At 37.8% G+C, this 24,847-nt stretch overlaps 1 protein-coding gene across 1 annotated transcript in view; it reads left to right on the top strand.

The window, feature by feature from the left end:
- Positions 1–18,161, top strand: part of ARSB (arylsulfatase B) — a gene marked incomplete at its 5' end in the record, with an annotated part of 67,763 nt that extends 49,602 nt beyond the window's left edge. The window contains 2 exons of the mRNA XM_084278322.1: positions 16,339–16,467; positions 17,785–18,161. Coding sequence (XP_084134448.1) covers positions 16,339–16,467; positions 17,785–18,050 — 395 coding nt within the window. The 3' untranslated portion in view covers positions 18,051–18,161. The remainder of the gene's footprint in view (positions 1–16,338; positions 16,468–17,784) is intronic.
- Between the last annotated feature and the right edge of the window lie 6,686 nt (positions 18,162–24,847).

Genomic DNA, 24,847 nt, shown 5'->3' with positions numbered 1-24,847 from the left:
TATTTTGAAGATACCTGTTCATAGAGGCAGACATCCAAGACAGAGAACTTGTAAAAGATTTTGTGATTTTTCTCCAAACTTTTAGTTGCCTTGAGCAAAATTAGTCAAACTTTACATTGCTCTCCTTGACATTTGAAAAAAGGCATTACCTCATATATTGCTCTATTAATTGCCAAAATAAATGATAGCTTATAAGGGGCTAGATTTGCTATATACAGAAGGAACATATGATATATTACAATAGAGAAACAATCTCACTTCTGAGACTGATGTATCATTCATGGGCAGTAAAACTGCATTATAATGGCTGTAGCATTATATATTATATCCATACATATACCAAAATGATTTGTCTTGATTAAGGAATAGATACTCTAGGCTCCTTTAGGCCCCATTTATTACTTATTTTGCCGAGGTAAAGAATGATTCTTGACACTTTGCAGGCCAGAAGTGATTTCTTCCCCAGTTCTACTACTGATAATCTATCTCATTCAAATTTATTTAAAAAAAAAAAAAAAGAAAAAAGAAGATAAAGAAATCCCTGGTACTGGAGTTATTCAGTAGCAGCAGAAAATACATGCATGCATGGATGAGTGCTATGTGGCCTTCAAATAGTATAATTATACCACATCTCTGTGCTGTCCTAAGGCCCAGGATCTGTTCTTGGAGTCAAAAACATGCAAGAAAGTGACCAGTATGGTTATCTGACAGAGCTTATGTAGTGATAGCTGGAATGGTAGAGTGGTCGAGAATGGGGGAAAAGGCAGATACATTCTTTGCTTCTTTGAATTTCAGTTTCTCTACAAAATCATACATACACGTGCTGTCCATCTGGACTCTTTCATCTTTTCATGACAAGAAAATCATGAATTGCAATGATGCCTGTAAGTTTATAAGGCAGGAGATGCCAACATGTGACCCTTGAGCCGTATGTAGCCCTGAACCACTTCACACAGTGCTTTTCAGGCTGGCCTGGCAGTCCTGGGCAGAGCTCAGCTCCACTCCCTACAGTGAGACTGCCGTTCCAGCCAGCTCTGCTGCCATTCACATCAGAGGTACGTGGTGGTTTTCTTTTGGCTGTCGGCTAGATGAAGTTTCTGGGGTGTAGCTCTTGCTGTCGGGAAGTTTTGCTTGTGGTTATACATTGCCTTGGCCCTTAGCCCACCTGCATCTCAGCGTTAGCCATCCGTCTCTGCAGTATTCCAGTACTGAGTGTAAGGGGATTGCATGTTTGGTGAGCCTCATAAATACTAATCCCCATGTTTCCTTTGGGATGTAGATAATATCTTTTAGAATTTAGTAATGTTAAGTCACTTGATAAAGTGTCCAATGTCAGTATCATGACTAGAATTCAGAAATCCCTGCTTCTTTTCCTTTTTTTCTTCTTCAATATATCATATGCCTGTTTGAACATAACACAAACTTTTTATTTTTTTATGCAGGTCTTGACGTAATAGTTAGCTTGTGTTTTTCAAATTAAAAATCTCTGAGCTGGAAACCTGTAAAAAGTTTTAATTGTGCACAGGGTGTTAAAGTCAGGTTACATGCTCCTCAGTTCCCTTTACCTTGAACACTGCTACCGTACGGTGATGCAAATGGGGTTTGGGTGTTTCACATATAAGGCCATCTCAACATGACCTTTGAGTTTTCAATAATTCATAAATACTATTCTATTCAGTTCAAATCGGTTTCCTGGAAAAACATAAGATATTTTAGGTTTTTTTGGTATTTTCCCATTATAAGTGAATGTTGACCATTTCCATTTAGTGTCCCTCAATTTGAGATATTTTACCTTGCATTGATAAGTTTGCTCTTATTTTTTGAATAACTTTTTTTTATTCTGTAATTGTATAAGAATGTAATAATCTGCATAAATTCTTCACCATGTTCACAAGGATTTTTTGCTTCCATAAGTAATTCTGGATTTTACTCAGTTGTTTACTATGTTTTTTTTTTGTAAAGATACAATCTATTGTAAAAATCAAGGTGAATACTTTGAAACAATAATGTGTGTAGTTTTGCATGCTTACTGTTGTTGAATTAGGAGGAGTATGCATTTTGAAAAGTTAAGAGACTGAGTATGGTAGTATCATATAAATCTTTACTTTGTAATCAAACATTACTTTGAGAAAACTGACCTTAGAAGGGATAGTAGTGCATCTATATGTTCACAGTGTTCAACTAAATGAATTAAGATAGGTGAGCTTTTTTGGGTGAGTTTGCCTATGGCACAGCTCTAACCCTTGTCAACATGACTTTAGGAAGTTACAGTGTCTCAGGGCTAATCTATTTCTTCAAGATCAGTATTCTGTTCATTCTTCCAGGGTTAAGGTCATGGCTATATCTCAAACATTTTTATTTTAATAAAGTAACAGAAAGACCAGAGTTTTGTAGAAAACTCATTATTGCCATAAAGTGGCAAAAGGTCACAAAATGTCTTTCCTTGGTGAAATAGCAAAACCTCTTATTTTTTCAGTAATTCATTGTCACAGTATATGTTGGAAGAGCCCTTGACATTTCCAGAGTTTCCTTGTTAGGTGAAATAATTGCTCCATACATCACAGTTTAAAAAAAAAGGGATAAATTAGTTAAAAGTACATATATGCAAAGACCCTGTTGGCTGAAACTGGGACACACACAGTCATGCACATTTCAAAGTGACTCATAGCAAGTTTGTCCTTCCTTCTGACGCTTTTTTTATGGACTCATTAATTAAGGGATCACACCTACAGACACATGTATAACTTCAAAAGTGTATCTTATGAGTTAGGTTGACAAAGGTTATACAGATGTAAGTGAAATGGAAAAATCTTCCCTTTCAAAGGGCCACTGCTGACTATTCAGCTATTATTTAGAAACACTATAGAATATTTTATTTATTTCACTCATTATAAGCATGAAGGGAAACCCGTTGGCTTTAAAAGATGGATAAGAAAAGGAAAAATTAATTGACCTTAACTTTGTGTAGAGATAAAGAAGGTGTATGGTGTGGTTTTGAGCTTTTTAAAAAACAAGCAATGTTTTCTCTCTGATAGTGAGACGAGTAGTCTGTCTTCCCTAGTACATAGGTAATCACAGCAGTCCATAGCACTGCAGTAGGCCTCGGAGTAACTGTGAAGAGCTGGTTTGACTCATAGTGATGGTGATTGATTCTTACTGTGAAGAGGGGAATTGCTACATCATCAGTGCTATTCAAAACTGCCTTGTCAATTTTAGCTTTGATTTCTATGGGATTTTTTGTCTTTGGTGCTTCATAGGAAAGCTAAGAAGCACTAAATAACCTACTGATCTTACATGTGTTAATGCACAGCAAGCAATGTCTATGCAAAAGCAGTATGTAACAAACAAGATACTCTTCTATATATTGCCCTTAAGACAGTATAAACAGTCTTCTTGGACTCAATCTTGTTCCTCGATTAAAACCAGACACTGAATCTTTGATAGTTAACTTTTCCCATAGTAAAATAATAGCCTTTTTTTATATATTTCCCTGTATTTCTCTGATTTTCTCTGAGAAAGATTTAATTTGCAATGGATGTTAACCAGCTCAAAGCTAATAAAGCAAGTATTAATTGAGACTTATAAATAGATGTATTTTCTGAGACATGCAACAGACTCTAAATTTTGGCTTTAACGTGGATGATGGTGGCTATGAGTGTTAAGATATGTATCCGTAACATTTTCTTCCGCCTGTTTCTCCATCTCTTCCCATTCCTCTATCTCTTCCCAAAATTTCAGTCATGGAAGTAGGAGTTAATTTAGAGAAAATACAATTAAGTTGCCTCGGATCATATAACTCAGCAATAGGGTTATATGAATAGGCTAGACATTTATAGCACCATCTGTTATAATCAGGAAGCTTTAAAATTCCTCTGCGTTTTGTGGACGGTCTCTCTAATTTCATTTAGCCAGTTCATTGACTGACATTTTTTGCAGTCCACCAGCTGTCAATAAAGACCTTGAGGCAATTCTCAGGCGATCGAACTGATCCTGGTGAGATTGGAACTTCCAGCCAGAACTGATTATACCCCAGTTGACTGTGCACTGGATCCTGGAGCGCAACCAGCTGCAGGAGGAACATGAGTCGCATTCATACCAAGATAACAACATGCACTTTGCCAGAGCAGTAGGGAGAATTTCTTAAAGCTTCTCCTGGAGTTTGCTTTGTCCTTAACTAAAACTAAGCAACAGGCTGCTTCACTGAATCAAGTCTAGCAAAAGGTAGCTTTTGTCATGAAGTTTCTGCTGTATAAAATGCTAAAAATAAATTTCCAGTATAGCACCATCTAGAAAATTTCTAATGTGTCAGTGCAGAAGGGCTTGTTTTCTGTGTTGTCATTCAAAGTATTTGTATCTATTATACATAATATATATATATAATATTCAAAATATATGTATCTATTTTGGTTTAGCATAGGATGGGAATGGTTGGACTCGATGATCTTCAAAGGTCTCTTCCAACCTTGTGATTCTTGTGATTCTTGTGATTCTTGTGATGTGAAATAAAAAATGTGGAGAAAACATTCTAGAGTTTCATAGTCTGTTGGGGAGAAACTTCTCATGCAAGATGAGAGATCACAGTTCAAAACTCTTTGTAACTCAATCAGGGTAACTCAGGACATAAATTTGGGTCCCCAAAGCCCAGAAATATATCCCTAGTGTTGGGATAGATTTTTTGAAAAGGGAAGAAAACCTTTCATTTTGTCAGGTACATGCTCATGTGAATTTATGCCTTAAATTTCTGATTAATTTTCTTTTTATTAAACATGTATGGAAGTCAAACATTTAATTGGTATGTGCCCTTTCTTTATTTTCAGTTTAATGAAAATTAATTAAGTTCAGCATCGAATTGGCATCTGTTTCTAATTGCTTTAGTGGACAAACAGGAATTTATATAGCATGCAGGTGGCTAGGGCTTTTGGTGTGACCTGGGAATTTCCTCCTGTAGGGAGGATGGACAGTTGGAAAAATGCATCGGAGGAAAGTTCAGAAGATGTGATTGTGGGAATCATCACTGACCACAAAGAAAAGTGATATGGTGGCTCCCTGGGTTTTACTGCAGTGGAGGTGTGATTCATTTCTCGACTTTGTGTTAGTTTCCCTTTCGGGCTGCAGGTTCCTATAAGAACCAAGTGTTTGGGTGCCTGTTAGGTGACGTCTACCGTAATTCTGCTGTTTCAGTGCTTCAGGGGAGATCAAGTGATATGTTTCAGTAAACAGTTCTTAGACCTTTCCGAGCATGATGACTTGGATTCTGCAGGAGGGACAATGACTCTGAAATACCTTTTTTTTTTCCATTCATCCATAAGCCTCAATTTTTGGTGACATTTCTGGGATTGTGTACTGAGTTGTGTTATTATTTTCTTAAGTTTTTTCTTCTGAGATTTGGTAAATCCTGTGCTTTTGTTTTGATTTCAGAATAATTTTAATTTGAGGATCATTTAGGGTGGAGAGGGTAGTTTAAATGTATGTGTTGTAGACACAAGTGATTGTTGTGAATACAAAGGAAGAAGCCTTTCACATAAAGGTTTTGTTGAAAACACACTGTGTCCACTGAACTGTATTAATAAAGGGGAGTTTAGCTGCATTTTTTTGATTAAGAGAAGTTGGTAGGGTGTAAATTCCTTGTTTGTTACTACTGATGCTTAACCAGTCTGAACCAGGGCCCACTGGAATTAGTGGAAAGGTTCCCATTAGTTTCAGTGTGGGGTTTTTCAAGCCGTAACAGACCTCCTGCTAGTTCCACGGTTGAATATTAGTAAGGGACAGTGAGCCTGCCAATCATGCAGGTCTTGTGTGTATGCATGTGGTGAGAATTCTAGGAGGTTGAAGCCAGCCCTCATGAGGGTTTTTATATGGAGTTCCATAATATTTTGGAGTCTGTGATTTTTTTTACCTGCTGCTTCTGCTGTTGAAGCACAAAAACAGGCTAAGGTGATTCAAGCAGTCTGCAGTGTCTGTTGATAGAAAAGTTATCACCTGTGATTTTGGAACTGCTATGCAGCTTCTTTCTTTTCTATGTAGTGGACATTTTGTAAGTAAATGCTTTAAATCCTGATGATAGAGTGAAATGGCTTACATTGGAACAGAAGCTGCGATGTGCACACATGTTATTTCAATGGAAGCAGCAGGAGAATGGTACCTTTACCATTTTTCTGACAATATATAGAAGCTGGTGCATACAAAAGGGATATCTTGGATGATTAAAATAGTATGTTGATTTTTAAAATTATAGCAAACATACCAGAGAATACTCTTTTTCTGTTTGGGTTTCATATGTAAGTGGTTTTTGGTTCGCCAGTCCCAGACTTCTGTCTGGGGATCTCCTCTGTGGTTTTTATAGACTACTAATCAGATGACAAGGAGCAGGGAGGCATATGCTTTGCCTTACTATGAAAATAATGCTGGTTATTTTGTTGCTTTTAAGTTTTAGTGGATATAACCTGAGAGGTAGGGATTTTTCCCCAGTATCTGGTTCAACTACTAAGCAGAATTCTACTTTGCAACATACAGAACTGTTAACTCCTCTCTAATAAAAACATTTTTACAAAGTGAAGATTCTTTTAATGACTCAAAATGTTCTAGAATATATTTTTAGAAGAATTAAAAAAAAATTGAAATCTAATTAATCCCCTTGAGACTTGTTATTGTCAGGAGTTACAACCTTTTGAAAGCCTGTCTTCCTGGATTGACAGTCTTCAGAGAATTGACAATCTGCATGACAAGATTGAATTATTTTAAATGCAGTGTCTTTTTTTGGACATAAGTGTAAGTGCCACTTTGTTGCCTAAAGCTGCCTGACTGCAAACGCCAGTTCCTGGCTATGTGATGCAAAGTTGTTATGGCTGTGTTCCATGCTCTGAGGGCAAAACTGACAGAGTGCTGCCATGGGTTCCTCTTGTCACACCTATAGCTCTGTGCCTCTTCAGCCTCCATTAGCAGAGTTGCCTCTGAAAGCACAAGCGCTCCCAATGATCCTCTCAAGAGTCTTTGCAAACAAGCAGGACTTCATTGCAGTGCTGTCTTAGTGACAATTGTAGCTTATGTGGTGCCTACTAACAAAATGAAATCTCTTTTATCACAGGAGGGTGAGGACAGCAGGGGACCAGCAGTTCAGAGACACGTTCTAGCTGTTCTGATAGCAACAAGCTGAGATGCTATTAAAAGAAGATTTTACAAAGCAGTAGAATAACATGTTTTGTTCCACAGAACATCTTTGGTGATTGAAAAAAAATTTAAAAAGAGATCATGTAATTGAATTTGAGGATGTTGCCAAGATTTTATTTGTTCAGAGAATGTAGTCTAGTCCACTTGGAACGTGACCATTACCGGCAAAAGCAGGTGATGAATTTCCTGGGTAGAGAATGTATGTGTCATCCAATGTTTCAAGATGTTTAAGTTTTTCTCCCTGTGGGTACATGCTGTGTAGTAGTGCCATTCCACATTGCAGGATTATTTAGGTCAGGTAGAGACTGTAGTTGCACTGAATATACTAACAACTACCAAGATGATGGGGTTTCATTCAAAGTACTTCATGAGGTGTGAGTAGCCAATACTATTTGCCCTGTGTGTTACATTGTGAAGTCCCCTGTCAATTAAAACAAAAAGGGTTTGATTATATGATTGCTTTTGGCTCAAGATCATGCAAGATGGGAAGAACCTTCCTTCGGTCATGCAGGGGATGGAGGCAGCGTGGTCCCTGGAGTTCCCAAGAACATACAAATTTAATTAAGCAGAATGTACATCTAGCAGAAGCAGAACATTTTCATTCGCGAGGGTCTTTATAGGTCACCCAAATTTGTGAGGGGGTTTTGAACCTTTTCGGTCATAATGTGTTCTTTTTGCAATAAGAAAACCAGAAGTATATTTCTCCAGTTGTGTAGAGCTTTTTGTGTTGTTAATGAGTCCTTTTCTAATAATTCCTCACCCTTGGTTTACTTTTTTGACCAGTGCTGACAAAATTCTGAAAAAGTGTCAGTGCAATCTGTCAGGATTGCCAGGTTTCATTCTTGGACAATTATGCTTGACACATAGGCCATCATTTTATATGTAATTTCAGTGTCATTATTTCACACATGCATCACTTTAGCTCTTTCTGTGTTAAATATCTTTCCCCACTCACCTTGTCTTATAAGGGCTTTCTGTCATTCTTAATAGTCAGTTTTAAGTAACTCATCATCCACAGACTTTGTAATCTCACTGTTTGGTCCCTTTTCCAGGTTACTTGGAATATGGTCAACAGTAGAGGTCCCAGCACAAATTCCTTTAGGAATCAAATGATGGCCTCTGCAGCATAAACTGGTTTTGTTTCCCATTTAATTAGATGCTTTTCTATCCATACAAGGATCTTTCTTCTTGTCTTGTGGCTGCTTGGGGCAAGCAACTTGGCCTGGATGGACATGTGGTACAAGAAGTAAACTTTTGTTCTACATAGATCCTATTACGTACTATTTAACCAAATATGCGATAGGGGGTGTTTTGTAGCCAGACAAGATTTATACTGAAATAGAAGTCTTCAGAACTACAGAGACAGTTTTTAGTTACTTAAGAGAATACCTAGGGAATCCTTTTGTGCAGTATACATTGGGAACTCCAGGGTATCAAACTATTTGCACAGCCAAGTCGTGTAAAATGTACACACACTTTTGGTACAGGAAATGATGATGATATTCCTGCTTTGGCTGAAAGCTCTTAGGCATACTTTAAACCTGCATAGCAGTACCACCTGTTTATTATTTGTTTCAGATACATTTCTAATTCACACTGGAAAGAACTTGAGCTATCTAAAACCCGGAGTTTGTGGCTTTTCTTAATGTTTGCTTTTCAGTCTTTTCCATTGAGCAGGTTGTAATTAAGCTTGGAGCTTTTTGTGATTGCAATTTCCCTGTCATATGGCTGAATCTGCTGCTGATATTTTTCACTTTTTCCTTTGTAAAATACACTGCAAAGGGTAGATGGCTTTCTTTCTAATGTCCTTGTTTTGCAGACGAAGCAGCAAAGGTAAAAGCTTCATTTGCTTCTGTTGTCCATAAGGGGTACTGTTTCTATGCAGCTGCTTATAAAGGATGTTTTTGTTACTGTGTGGGCTATTGGAAAACTGTAGAGGCATAGTCAGTCTGACACTTAGGCTCTTAGATTAAGTCGTTGGGCAGGGCTCTGTCTCCCAGATAAATAATAAATTGACATTCTTTTTTCCAAAATTGTCCAACAATTACCCAACATTGCCTCCCTGTACACTACTATTGTAGACCACAGTGTACAGAAATACAGTATGCTTCAAGCAATACCGTTTTGGAGCCTTTAAGTTTTGTGGTTGGGACCTCACTAAATGGCATGTTAGAGAGAACTATGCTCTTTGATTTCCTACCAACCAACTTCTCAACATGGATCATTTTAATCATCTTAATCATAGACTGAAGACAGGATATTTTCTTTTTAGATGTAGTGTCTATTTATATCTTCACATTTTAGTTTTCCACCAATTGCTGAGTTACTCTCATAGAAAGAAAGAAGGAGAGTTAAAGGAATGAGGAGGGTGATGCTTATTAGATCTATGCAAATATCATTTATATATAAAAATAAGTATAGAATATGTATTCCCATATAATACTCCCTTTTTTAAATCTCAGCTGAAAATTTGCAGTTTATCTTCTACCTTCTTACAGTTGAAAATCAGACAGCAAAGTTTAAATGAACATACTCTTAAGAAATTTATTGCAGTTCATAAAATGTTTCCACAAATTTATCTTGTAGACTGATCTAAAGAATGAGTCTTTTTGAAAAAGTTCAGATTGTACTTTTTTTTAACCTTGTAAATTTACACAATATGACTGTTAACTATCCTTAAGCCTTTTTTTTACAGATTATGGTTACATGGTACTTAACTTGTCTTGCAAAGTAGAAAGCAAAAGACTGAAATAAATCATAGGAAATATTTACAAAGATGGTGACAGACTGAATTTTCCAGCCTACCTACCAAGTACTGTGTTGCAGTGACTTTTTGTTGTTGTCTTGGCTATTTTTAACATTTGCTCGCATTAGGAAAACTTTCCCCCCCCCCCCCCGTCCAGTATTTGCTCTTGATTGAATATTAAATATTTCAGAGAATATCAGTGAAACCTGTCAGGAACACCATAAGACTTAGAAAAATAAACAAATGGGATTTATAGGCCCCATACAGGAAAAAGAGTAGAGAGCTTCTGATAAGACATCTAAAGCTGTAAAATGTTGTACAACTGGATCAACCCTTCTTTTTCGTATTACCACATAGCATTGCAGGCATCAAAGGGTCATAAGGTTATTTTGGTGTACAGCAATAGTAGAAGAATTCAAAATGTTTGAGTTACGTAAACATAATGGATTTTCAGACATTTTTGTCTTTTTCATGGTGTATTTCTTTTTATTTTAGATAAATTTCTGATTGGTAACTAGGACTGTACGAGCCACAGAATAGATGACTGATTCTCAAGCATGCCTTGATCACCAGGGAAGAAATATGAAGAAATGTTTCTTCCTATTTTCCACTCCCAGAAATCATTGCCCTGTTGGATAGGCGAACTAATGAGTAAAGCAGAAGGCTATTCTCAGTGTATGCAAAATACATAGGAAGACAGTTTTCTTTTTCCTCTGGAAGAGTTACTCACCTACCCTTAATGATGTATTAAATCAGGAGTACACATGGGATACCGAATGAGGTCATAAAAGCTTTTTTAAAAAGCTAGTAGGAAAAAATGAGGGCTAAGCACATTGCATCATTTTTTATGATCTTCCCTATGCTTAGAAAGTGAAGTGAAAGAACAGATTGCTGGGCAAAGTAAGCAGTTTTCATTTATCTTTTCTCTTTTACTTTGAATAATCAGTTATTAATTACTTATTGGGACACACTAATGGATTGAATGTACCAAATAGCTCCTCCTAACAAAACCTGTCATCTTGTACTGTTTTTGTAAATTGTAGGGGTGTTTTTTAAATTTAAAATTGTATGACTAAACCAGGAAATAATGTAGCTATCAGATTCTGATCTCAGTCACAGTAGTATAAATCTGGTGTGAATCCATTATTTCAACTACTTGAAAGTGAAAAACTAGGTTTAAGCAAGTAACTAACCTGTCTGAGCTGATATGGACTGAACTGTGCGTTGAAAGCCATTGCTAATACAAATTAATATTCTAATTTTTTAATATTACCCCTCCCTTTAACAATAGCACTGAAAGTAGAGGATATGCTAGAAGTGACTCATGGTGTTCATGTATTTGTAAAAATACAGCTAAATCTGAATCTGAATCATATAAACTTATAGAGGAGGGTGACCAAAGTGGTGAAATATCTCGAGGGCAAGACTTAGGAGAGGCTGAGATCACTTGGCACTTTCATTTTGGAGAAGAGAAGGCTGAACTCATCGCAGTCTACAGCTTCCTCAAGAGGGGCAGGGGAGGAGGAGGTGCTGATCTCTCTCTGGTGACCAGCAACAACAGGACACAAGGAGATGAAATGAAGCTGAGTGAGGGGAAATTCAGATTGGGCACTGGGAAAAGGTTCCTCACTGAGAGAGTGGTTGGTCACCAATGGCTTTCCAGGGCAGTGGTCATGTCACCAAGCCTGACAGAGTTCAAGGAACATCTGGAGATGCTCTTAGTCACATGGTTTGGGTTTAGGTCATCCTGCAAGGAACAGGGAGTTGGACTCAGTGATTCTTATGGGTCCCTTCCAACTTGAGATACTTTATGATTCTATACTTACCTTTTGTGAAAGTTTTGATCCTTTCAGTTCAGTACATACAGAGATTAATATAATAAAAGGGGTTGCATAAATCTGCTTTGACATTGTGCTTTCTTCTGTAAACAAACTATTTGGCTTGTTCTGAAATTAAAGTAATTTGGTAACACATCTTGTGTATGATCAGGCCAAAACCCTGTCTAGATCATTATTCTGTATCCAAGAGTTGAAGTTATTTAGGAAGGAGTGCATGAAGGCAAGAATAGAAACATACTTCTCTTGCATGTCATCTCCCCCCCAGCAAACTTGCAGCTAACAGAGCTCCTGATGTTTAGGTTATATTTTTGGATATAAGAATCCTTTATGAATTTTTCTTCTATTTCTCAGCCCTTCTCTTCACTCAACCTGCATATACTAATGACATCCACAGCATCTCATGGAAAGGAATTCCACACTTCAGTTGAGTTTGTGACAGGGAAGCATATAATATCATTTATTTTTAGTATGCAACTTCATCATTTATTTTATGCCCCTATTAGGAAAGACCATTTGTTCCTTATTCAGCTTGTCATGGCCAAGACTTTGTCCTGTCCCTCATCAGTTGTCCATTCTGAGGATGAAGATTCCTGTTTATTTAGTCATTCTTCACAGAGAAGCTGTTCCATAGTTTTAATTTTCCTTGTCACATACTTCTGTATCCTGTATGTTTTTTCTGTGTCTGTGGGGAACAAAACTGCACGGTATCCCATGAAGCACTACAAAGACATATATGATGGCATCATGTCCTACTCTTTGCCACTTCTAATACTTGTTTTGCTTTTCTTGACTGCCACTAGACATTACCTGTTCATTACAACTTCAAAAACTCTTCCCTAAAGAGCAGTGGCGTGTTCAGAGCACATTCTTTTGCGTACGCAGAATGAGGTTTGTGGTTTCTTCCCCATGTTAATTACTTTCCCTTTTGTTGAACTTAAGTCTCTGCATTAGCATGGTTTAATGCATCAGAAGATGTTTGACTTTTAGAAGAAAGTCACAAGTATTATCCAGTCATTGTTCAGGATGTTATTCATATATTTACCAAGCAGTAACTTTTTTGACCTCCTGTCTGAAGAGTATGTTATGGAATATTTGAATTATCAATATGACAATTATTTTTGCAAATGCAGCTAACATTGTTGACTGATTCTGAGGGTCTTGCCTAGATTTTTCAGAGTTGATTATATAGGTATTCTGAAAAATCCTTTTGAAATCCTTCTGAAAAATTCTTTTACCTTTTGAAGGTAAAAAATAGCTATTGAAGATTATTTATGGGTTTACATCCTAATTTGGAATACATAACCATTTACAGACACCACGTGATAATTGAAATAAAAGAATCAAGCAGAAGTTTTCATAAGGGGCAGAGGGAAAGGCTTTTAAAGCAGTTAGATAATAAACTGCTTTTGTGAGTAGTAGGAGTTAACCACCTCAATTCGTTTAAAATCTGACCCTGTAATTGTTTTTCAAGCTGTTAAGACTAAGGATGGTCTTGAAATATGATATAAACTCCAGAGTCCCTCACCAAGGGCAACATTTACACTTTTTTTTTCTACAGAGATATAAAACCTATTTGAATATTTATTAGTTATCTACAAGTCCAAACAAAACACTAAAATATTTAAATCAATACATTGGAGCATTAAATATTTGAGAATAAGTATCTGAATGAAATTTCACTGCTTTCTTAACTAATGAAAGTTTTATTATTTCCCTAGAGACTATTTAAAAAGAAATAGAGCAGCTGGTGAGGGTCTGAATTTGGCCTTGAAGTAGTTTCTGTTTGAAAGTAAGATAATTCATGTTAAAGGCTGTGTTTGGTTTTTTCTAAGTAAAAACAAAGCTTTAGAATTTCAGTAGCAACTGATACACTGACAGTCAAACAGCAGAAAAATAAAATGTCTAGCCTCTTTGCACAAGTATCACATTTTTTTATATTTGTCTGTCAGGAGAGTATGTGGACATGTGAAGGCAGACTTGATTACACATATCAGTAGAAGGCCTCTGTCCTTTGCTGAATTAGACCATGGGGCCGTTGTTAAATGCTTGTTCAACCATAATGGTGGGGGAAAAAAATAGAAGAAAAAGTATGACAATCAGAATAGATGCAGAGAAAAACTGCTTAGATGCTATGGGAATGAACTTTGTCTTGCAAAGGAAACAAAAGATTATGACTTCTTCAATCTGCCAGATTGGAAAAGGGATCCCTGTAAAATCTTTGGAGCAAGAGAGAAGACATGCCTGGGCATTTTCCATTTCACCTGCACTAGCAAAAGCTGAAAAATAGAGACAGAGATGGAAACTTAACAGCTGGGCTGAAGAGGAGGTCAGGTGGGGAATCCAGGCTTAAGGTGAAAGATACATGATGGGAGGAAGAGAACTCACATGAAGCAATGAATTTATTTACTTTAGTTCTGTATCTGTTGCTTATATAATGTAATAAACTGACAAGCCTATAAATATCCTATGTAGAAGGCATTCAAACAAACAGCAGCCTGTTTTCCATGGCTGATATGTCTAATAAAAGTCAACCTGTACTGTCTGGGAAGCAATTCACTTGTCTGAATAATACACAGTGCATTTCTTAGGCTCAAGACAAGCGCTTGCAATGGGTGAGTTACCATGACTAGACAGAGTTCCATTTATACTAACTCAACATAAGAGTATTCATCTTTTTCTCTTCATGGAATGCTTCTGAAAGATAACATTCCACCACACAACTTCCACTACAAGTTCTGGTAAAAGCATTTCTTAGTTTAGGAGTTTGGTTTTGTTACTTGGACCAAATAAGAGGTTTTAAAATTATTTTTTCTTCTTAAATTGTACTTTAAGTCACATGCATGGCATTCTAAGAGTATTTTGAGAAGTATAACTAATAGTACAACCTTTCATACTTTCATTTGAATTATTTTAATTATTTTGTGTACATTCATGTACTAGGATCTCAGCAATTAGAAGCATATTGTCCATGCTAAACCTTAAAACCAGAAATGCAGACTCACTGAGTTTTTCCTTTAGACCAAGCCTTAATATTGTAATTTTACGATGTAATGTTTAAAAAACGTGGTTGTGTCTTAAGGTCTGCTGAATGTCTGTCATTGTGCTCTTTAGGGAAGTATATGGCAAAGATGAGTATTCCCAGTAGCAAATAGTGTGACAGAATAATACATAACATAATGATGTTGAAAAGTAAGCAATATTAATCTTTAAACTGCTTTGTATCTGCTGTGAACATCATGTGGCTATGTGGGGATTTATCTTCCAGAGAGATTCTTCTGGGGGTATTTATGAAGTTTTTCTTGTTTTTACTGAGGTTTGGTGTTTTTGACCACAGCTTCAGTGCTTCATGATCTAAGATGAGCTGAGTCCTCCTCATCTGTGTATCCATAGTCTAAACAAGTAGTCCCCTTTTATAGCCTTATTTATCTGGGAATGTAATTGAAGTCTGATGTGAACAGGGAACTGTGCAGAAAGAGCTTATTAGTAGGAAAAACTAAATCAAAGTGTGAAGCCCAGTAATAAAATAGAAACTTACCAGGACCTTTATAAAAATTGTGGCCTAGTATTTTCTAATTTTTCTGTTGCACTTACTTATCAGATGTTTGCCTCACTGTCATTTACTCTTTATAGAAACCTCTAGTGCTGTTTTTAATATTGGATATCACATGATGATCATACATCTCTTTTTCATTTCGGTGGCAAAACTCTATCAGCTGAGTCCTTCAAATTACCTAAACTGATTGAAAATAATATCTTGAAATATGCTAGAAAATCAACATTGGTTTGTCTCTACTTCCTGATGTCTTATTTCTTATCTAATTTTACATTTGCCTTCTGGTAGTCTGTTGGTAAACAGGCATCAACTGATAGAGTTAATGTAAAACTCTTAGATTTTATATCTTAAACCCCTATCTTGTTTATGAAAGCTGATATTCAAGCTGGTTTGGGTGTTGCTGGAGTGCCTGTCTGATTCCCTCCTGATTTAAGTAAAGAGGTGGTCTCTTAATCATCTATAGGGTCTTCAGGTTTCCTTTAGTGAGGGAATTTGCAGAGTTGACACTTGAGTTTTCTGCAGTAGATGGATATGGGTCATATGAGCTCTACCAAAGACAGCATGTAGCCAGCTTGGTGCAGGGGGGCAGCTCTCTGCTTGTAGATGTAAGTTAGGATCTGGGACTTGGTCCCCGGAGTGATCTAAGAGAACTAACGATAGCAGCATCAATTCAGGAGATCTTTCAATCCTGTATTTCTAACAGGCAAATGATATAGGCACTTGTATGAGCAAATTTAGTAATTCCAATCACGAGCATTCTTAATTTAGGTATATGAGATACACGTATATGTATATAAAATGAGCCCAGTTACCTGGTCTCAGGTGTGACATTTTCTACTGGTAACTTTTCAGGGTACATTTGAAGTTCCGAGTTAAATACATCCAGGGAATCATAGCCTAGATCTTTGCGCATACATATAATAAATCCTCTATCCAATACATAAAAGGATTGTACTGCTTTGTTTTCCAACAGAATTCTAAAAAATACTTCATGCATATGCAATGTTCCTCAGTTAGTTTCCTGTTTCGTTAAGGTCTTGGCATTGAGAACAGGACGGCTTTACCACAGATCAATTCTCTTCCGTGGGATGATACGCTTTTCAATATATCCCTGCATGCAGCAATCCGACATGGAAAATGGAAGTTACTAACTGGATATCCAGGTAACAAAGTAACTCTTTTCTTCTTTTTTTTTTTTTTTTTGTCTTTTACAGTGTGTTGTATCTCCTACCCACCCCAAACACAATTTAATTCAGATGCACATTGGTGGCTCATGTCCAGCTTCTCATCCATGAGTACCCCTGTCATGGTTTTACCCCAGCTGAGAGCTGAGATCCACGCAGCTGCCTGCTCTTTAAAGGAAAAGAGGAGGGGGAGAAGTGTGTGTGGGGGGAGGGTGAAGGGAAGGGGAAAGGAAGGGGCAAATAACAACCTAAAACCAAGAAACCAAAAGCCAGTGGGTTGGGATAAGGATAGTTTACTAAAATAGCAGAAAGATACAATATAACAATGCTAACAGGACTTTAGAGCAAAAAATATATGAAAGTGTTGATACACAATGCAGTTTCTCACCGAACCCACAACTCCGGCTGTGCAGCCCAGAGCCACCCCGGAACCCGACCGTCCCTCAAAAACTGCGCATCCTGTAGCCGTCCCTCTCCTCCTCCCACCAGCCCCTCTTTATACTGAGCATGACATAATTGGCATGGAATACCCTCTTTGTCCTGTTTGGGTAACCTGTCCTGGCTTCGTCCCCTCCTTTCTCATGAGTAGAGAAATACAAAGAACTGAGAAAGTCCTTGACTGCTTGACCACAACTCAAAACATCAGGGTGTTATCAGCACTGCTTTCATTTTAACTCTCAAACACAGCATTCCATCCTCTGCTACAAAAGAAGTTAACTCCATCCTGACTGAAAGAAGGACAACCCCCAAGTTCTTTTCCTCAGGGCTGCTTTCAAGCACATCCTCTCATAACCTGTATGGATAATAGGGATTGTCCTGACCCAGGTGCATGATCCTGCACTTGGCTTTGTTAAACCTTGTGAGGCTCCCCTGGGCCCACTTCTCCAGCCTGTCCAGGTCCCTCAGGATGGCGTCCTGTCCCTCTGGCAGTTAACCTCACCACTCAGCTTGGTGTCATCAGCAAACTTGCTGAGAGTGCACTCAATCCCACTGTCAATATTATTAATAAAGATATGATTAACAGAAAGTCCATGAAAGCATTTTATATGAAATTAAGTGACGTGGAAATTTGGATCCCAATAGTGCATCCTTTTTGTAAAAACAGGATTCCTGTATAGGTAGCATTGGGCTAGAGAGACACTGGTGATGGGCTAGAGTTAAGGAATGCAGATACAGTCTCTGGCCAGCGGCTTGTCAATGAACATAGTGAATTCATCAACTCCAGTATAACTCTGCATTTCCACACTGCTGCTCCATATCTGAGAATTAATACTTGGTATGTTCTTGTTTCTACAGGCTGCAGTCATTGGTTTCCTCCACCATCTTTGTTCAACGAATCAATGATTCAATCAACTGATCCACCAACAAAGAGACTTTGGCTATTTGATATTGTTCATGATCCTGAAGAGAGAAAGGATTTGTCTGAAAAATACCCTCACGTGGTGGAGAAACTGCTCTCACGGCTTCGATATTATTATAAGCGTTCAGTGCCTGTGTTCTACCCTGATGAAGATCCCCACTGTGATCCAGAAGCAACTGGGGCTTGGGGTCCTTGGGCATAGTGCACAGCACTGCATCCCACAAAACAAGTCTGTAACAGAGTCTGGTTTGTAGACTCAGGGTCCTAGTCACACATTTCTTAATTTGTTTATTAAACTATTACTAAGTGTGAGCTCATACCTTGAGTAATTCAGTATTTCTTACCCTTAAAATATGTTTGAAGTCCTAAATCAGTCTTTTACCACTCTCTGCTTCTCAAAAATTTTCTATGAATGTTGGCAAAATCATAACCCTGTTGTGGGAAAAATCTTTGTCCAGAATATGCTTTTAATGCAGAAGGCAACATGCTCCTTCCCTCCTTGAAGGAGATTACTTCTTTTAAATAGCTGCAGTGAATCATGGCAGCAGGGACATCCAGTACACATCCATCTTGTGAAATAAACTGATTTTTGGGTTTGTGTTTGTCCAGAAGATCTGTAAAGAATAGGAAAAAAAACCCAAATAATAATAATTTTTGCCTTTAGCTTATACTAGGAGCAGTCAGAAATCTCTTCCAGTAAAATACAAAGAAACAAATAAACAACAAAAAAACCCTATCTCCAACAATATTGCACAATTCCTAACTCTTGTTCACTGTTAATATATCAAACTGGCATAGAGAGTGGTGGTCAACTGGAGTTCCAATTCAGTGTGAGATACGAAAAATAAGTATCATATCATGAGGTCAGTCAGATATGGGAACTGCAAGGCTATGGCATCCTTCTCCTTGGAGATGTTTGGTCCTTGGTTGGAGAAGACCCGTTGCAATGTGATCTACCCCTGAAGTTCGATCAAATTTGAAGTTGGCCCTGTTTTGGTGGTAGTAGTGAGGAACAACCAGGTGTCCTTCAAAGGGCCCTTTCTGCATGAATTATTCGATGATTCTACAATGAACAAAACCTTACTGCTATTGCCTGCCTCATGCGTACCCTTTCTTCTCAGATTTTGTTTCTTTATTACCATAGTAGAGACTGTTTTCATCCTGAAGTGGGCTTTGAGCCATGAAGAAACCAGGCCAAGCAACATTTCTCAGTTACTCATCAAACTGATGCAAGATAACCCACTAACTCTTAATGTCTCAAACCTTTGGAGTCTGGCCAGAGTTCTGGTAGTGCTTCTCAGTGTCCTTGGCCAAGTTCTCAGGCTGCAGAGCTCTAGCTGTCATCCTCTGCAGAAAGTAGTGATCTAATTGCCTATTTTCTGGCTCCAGGACCAACTCCTATAAATTGCACTAAAATTTTGCACACCTTTTCCCAATTTTCCTTTGGGAGACTTGGACTAAGTCTGCAATCTTGCACTAATCTGCAAACAGAGTCATAAAAAACAGCCTTAAAAGAATTTGTGCATTTCTTTTAAAGCAGACAAAGCATGGAAAATGTGAAACTTAAGAAAATGGAAAATGCCTATAAAAATTATCAGAAATTCCTGCTTTCTAATACAGCTGATTCTCAGTTATGCTGTTAAATCTAGCTCGTCTTTTCCACCTTTGGTATTTCCCTACAAGTGGAAGTGAAGCCAAAGCTCACCAAAAGCCTGTTCTGCTGTTTCTTTTTCCCCAAAGAGGCTCACATTTTTCTCTCTCATCAATTCTGGTACTTTATTTCAGGGTTTTTTTTCTGTTTTATTGCATTCCCTCTCTTCAGTTTCGAAGAAAGGTAAAGAAGAAAAAGAGATTTGGAGGAACTAATTCTCCTGTAGTCGGCAAATGTACATTCTCTGTGGTTTGGTTGGCTATGTTTTGGAACACTGCTTCAGACCAAAGTTCAATATCCTTCTCCAGTCATCTATCAGTGGCTGAAAGCAGATGGATGCAGCAGGATATGATCAGGGCAAGTGTATGTGATTCATATTGTCCCCCCACCCTTCTAAATGATTGCTCAAAATGTTGGAGATTTAACTTCTATGTATTCAGTTGACTTAGATTTTTTTCTCTTCTCTGTGAGGCTGCACAGCCTTTCCATTGGGGTCCTTGGACATAGTGCACAGCCTTGTAAACTGTTGGTATTTACAAAATTACACATTTCCACGTCTTAACTAGACACTATGGGAAGTAGTTAGAATTTTCACTAGTAAAATACATATGCTGTGACAGAAGATCTTACTATTCCACATTTAGCAACTTTCATGTTAAACAATACCTTCAAAAATATACATATAAAAAATTTCTTGTTCTATAAAGGTAATCTACAATCTGCTACTTGATCATATCTCCTTCTATTTCACAAAACACATTTAGGCTTTTCTTTCTATCATGTGTATCTGTTCACTCAACTTCTGCTCAGATTTTAGCTGACATAAAGCTCATGCAAAGGTCTGAAAGGTATTTGGAGCAACACTATTAAGCCACAGTGAGAGCTAGCCCACAGGAGGGTCTTTCTACAGCCACTGTCACCTGGCACTTCCAGTCTCCAGCTGTAATGCTTGCTATTGATTGTCTTCAGAATCCACCAACGTATGGAAATAATAGAGATCAAACTTCCGAGCTGGAAGATATAAATATGTGAGCATATCTAAAAGGCTTTTGGAGCATATCCAAGAGCAGCCAGACTGCTGAAGCTTTTGTGTTTCCTGGTGTGATACAGGGAAGGCCTGAACCGTGATGGAGGAGGAAGGATGAGCACTCTCATCAGCAGCTATGTAAGTATTTTCCTTAGAGGTCCATGAGTCACTAGTTGTAAATTAGAAACCTCATTAATTTAGGGACCAATTAGTGAGTTCACATGCTAGTCTAGTCTGTGTGGAGGGGATTGAGCCTTTGTTTAAGGTGCGTGCTTATTTTTCATCCTAATGAGCTCATAAAGTAATTTACAGGGTATATTGTTCCGTACATTTAGAGATCTAGATGGACTGTGACAATCTTGGGGATGGAAAATGTAGCATAATAAAACCTTTCTATAAGTTACTGCATCATTATGACAAAGCTTGCATCTCCCTTCAGTGGCTCTGGAAAACCTTTGTTGCAGTTCCCTTTCCTAACTATTGCAATTTATTTATTTTATACCAGTATAATGATTTATACTAGTTTTTAGATCACCTGTTTAGTACTGCAACTTTAATTTTCATATCCTAATTTTCTGTAGCATGTAGTTAGTAACATGGTTTGGAATACGGGATTCTGACAGAATAGGGTGTCAGATCACCTTGTGCAACTTTTAGAGGTTCTAATTCTGTACATCACAAATTAAGGGTATTGGCTGGCTTTCAAATGCCTTGTTGAAATAAGTCAGCCAAATATCAGAGGTTCCATCTAATTCCTACTCCATTCCTCATTCATTCAGAATGTGTTGGTTAATTTATTCTTGCAATCAAAATGCATATGGAGAAGTTGACAGCCATTCCCCGCTATATAAGGCAAGTAGATCTCATGAATTTACGTTATTTTCAGCCTTGAATTTTGAGTTGGGCCATTTTTTTCTTAGTGTGTATTTTTTTTGTACTCTATCTACACAAGCAGACGTGTAAGACTAGCAAGCTAACTGTTCTCTCTCACATAAAACATTTTAGTTTATAGTGGCAATTACAGGATGTGGTTACCATAATAACAAGGGGCTGGACTTGGGGTGGGGGGAGTTTCTACCCTGCATTCCTGTGTGTCATTCAGCATTTGGCACTCATGTTACATGAGGAAAGATGTTGGCTTACCCACACTAGTGGGAACTTCTGTTAATGGTAATTTTATTACAGGTACTGTTCTTTTTATGCTGATACCCAATTTCATGGAGAAGAAGGAAACATCACCTAACTTGTAAAAGCTCAAGTAATTAATGTATTTGAGTTTCCCATCATCCAGCTCCTTGGCTAAAGTTAGAAAAGATTAAAGAACATCTGATTTTAATTTCAGAGGTAAGCAGAACTTTAATACGTTCTATTTTCTCTGTGTCCTGCAATCTGTATTTTAATATCTTGTTGATATTATAGTTCACATAAGTCATCTACTAGGAAGAGACTGTTGGATGTCTCTGTCTTTTTTAAGTGTAAAATTCAGCCTCTATTTCCTCTTGCTGTATTTTAAAATCCAAGAATTAATTATTTTCCTAAATCAAAATACACGATTATTTTATTTCCTAATTATTTCCCATGGGTGGTCCTTCACAAAATATTTTAATTGAACTGCATTAGGGAAAAAACCCATCTGGTTGACACGTTACAAAGAGTTGTATACTGTTCAGTTGTTTCAAATTGGGAAATACAGAATTCTTTATATGTTTTGTGGTTACTTGAGTAAGATTCAAAAATGCAAGTATTTTGAACTCTATAAATAAAACTTCATTTCATCCCTTTCCAAGTTAAGATTCATTCTTAATCTAGCAAACATCTGAGAATTTTGAATTAAAAAATCTTTACTTTTATATTGTAGAAATTATTTAAGCTTCAGAAAAGTAACCAGTTTAGGAAGAACACTTATGCTGGCTAATTATTTTGCTTATTCACAAAAAGATGCACACAAACAAGGAAGGGATTATTTTATAAGCAAAATGGAAGGTCTGGACCTGTTCTTGAGTCAAAAGCCCTATACTCAGTCTGAAAATAATTTTTCCAACTTTCCTAAAATTGATCAATGGGTCTTGGATGAAAGTTTAACCCTCTTAATAATCTCTGAACAGAAGAACCCATAGTTTAAACCCCTGTGCTCTGTGTGGGTTTGAAGCTTGACTAGCAGTCCCTGTTGGCTCCTGTGAATTTGCATCTTATCTTACTTTCTGACAGAATGGTTTAATAGTAGTAGTGCTACTAAGGATGTTCACAAAGATCTCCCATGTTCTGTTTCAGAAGCAGTAAATGAGCTTGAGGTTGCACAGAGAACCCTATTAGACCTCTGCTAGTCTATTGCTGACTTACCGATGAGTCCTGATGGAAGGGGCAATAGGGACAAAGCGTCTTACATGGCATGTGTGAGGGAGTCTGGGACACGAGGATATGCTGTCTGTGTGTAGCCATGTTTGTAATCCTAGGGCCAGGGAAACCCAAAGGAGAAATAGGCACGTGAATCACAAAACACAGAAGTCAGTCTAAATGAAAGAAAACTTCACAAAGAACAGATACATAATGTCAAGCCAAACATGGTGATCCACATTCTAACTGTAGGCATGGGTTGTGTTTAGCATAGGAACACCAAACCATGTCCAAGACATAGCAGTTGTCAAGGGAGAATTCCTGCCCACCTGCTTCTTCAGCAGCCCACTGCACACCCCCTTCCAGCTGGACCCTGAGGCTGTGTATCTCTTACAACATTAACCGTAGCTCTGACATGATGGAGGGGGTCAGAAGACCCTTTCTACAGCCCCGCCCTTCTCTCAGCAGCGCCTTTGCAAACCTACCCTTAGTGTACCCATAGGTTTCATGTCTCCCAAGCTATAAATAATCTGAGGTTTCTAATGGGAAAGTAGTGCTTTTGCTAAGAGAATGGGAAAAAAACCCCACCAGCTCTAAGTCTGAGAAGGTTTTCAAGCCATCTTTTTGCCAGCAGGTTTCCAGCTGAATGTTTTAACTCCGCTTACTTTCCTTGTCAGCTGCAGGCAGTGGACATGATTTGGTTTCAGGTTGGGTTGCTATATGGGAAAAACCTGGTTAAATATACAGTATAGTGAGTTCCCTGGGGTCCCAACCCACTTTGCCAGATTCCAGTGCTCTCACATGTTTTTTTCCAGTGCTGTACAATGTTTGTATGAGCTCATCTGCATTGAGCAGAACTGCTGCAAGGAACAGTAACAGTATTTTGGCACGGAGCAGGCAGAGTCAACTGTCCAACCATGGATGGGTTCAGTGACGTCTCTGGTGATAATTGCATACTTTGGTTAGCAGAGGCAGAGAGGATGATGCATTAAGTTCTTGGTGCATTAGTGTTCCCTCCTGAGAGTGGTTTGTTGGGTTGGTTTTTTTTTTGCAGGGTGGAGTGGAGATACACTGGAAAGGTTTGTGATGTATCTGTTGCCAAGTTTCAAAAAAGTCACTACCGGCTGCCATCATCAAAGCAGCTCCCGGATGTTGATCCCCTAATTCTGGCTAAACTCAATAGCAACAAAGGCAGCTATATTTTGTCTTCAGGACTATAGTTAGAAAATAGTACAGTCAGAATCGCTAGATTTGGATCTAAGGAATGCAGTGCTTATTTGGACGAGTCTTCAAAAGCCACAACAAGGTACTACACCAAAGCCACAGTTCTGGGCTTCCAGATTCTGGCCTTCAGAACAGTGATAAAAATAAAAGAGCTCTGTCTTGCTTTGTGCCATGCATTCTTATGATTTCTTCAAGCAAACAGGGAGTTAGAACACAGTGAATACACGTACAAACAAAGTGAGCTGTGTTTGGTATTCAGCAATGCTTATTAAGTAGTTTTGGGCATAAAGCCCACAGTAATGAATGGAAAACTTTGATTTGGACATCTATGGACTGCCCAAATCATTTCATGGGACCTACTGTTCTGCTGGGAGCATCTCTCGATGGTCCTATTAACAGGGGTGTTGGGGCCTTTCTTCACTGTACATTTTCCCAGTACACTTGCGAAGTAGGAGTCATCAATTTTTATTGGATAGAAATGTCTTACTCAAGGATATCTGAGCCTTTAAATTACCCTTATATTTATCCTACCTTTCTGGGGAAAAAAAGTTTAACACCTCTCTGGATGATGAGAGGAATGTTGAGAACATTAAGTCAGAGTCTTGACTTTGCTTCTAGCAGATATACTCTTAGTTCAAGTTTCTCTTACTTAACTCGCTGTAACAAGTTTTTTTTTTCTTTTTTCTTTTTTTTTTTTCCTCCATATATTACAGTCATGGCACTTCTGTGACTCAAAACTCTTCTCCCAGTGTTTTTCACAAGT

This window comes from Gallinula chloropus (genome assembly GCF_964237585.1).
Source record: "Gallinula chloropus genome assembly, chromosome: Z".
Lineage (NCBI taxonomy): Eukaryota > Metazoa > Chordata > Aves > Gruiformes > Rallidae > Gallinula > Gallinula chloropus.
Note: the sequence above shows the minus strand (reverse complement) of the source record. Positions and strands in the feature narration are given on the sequence as shown.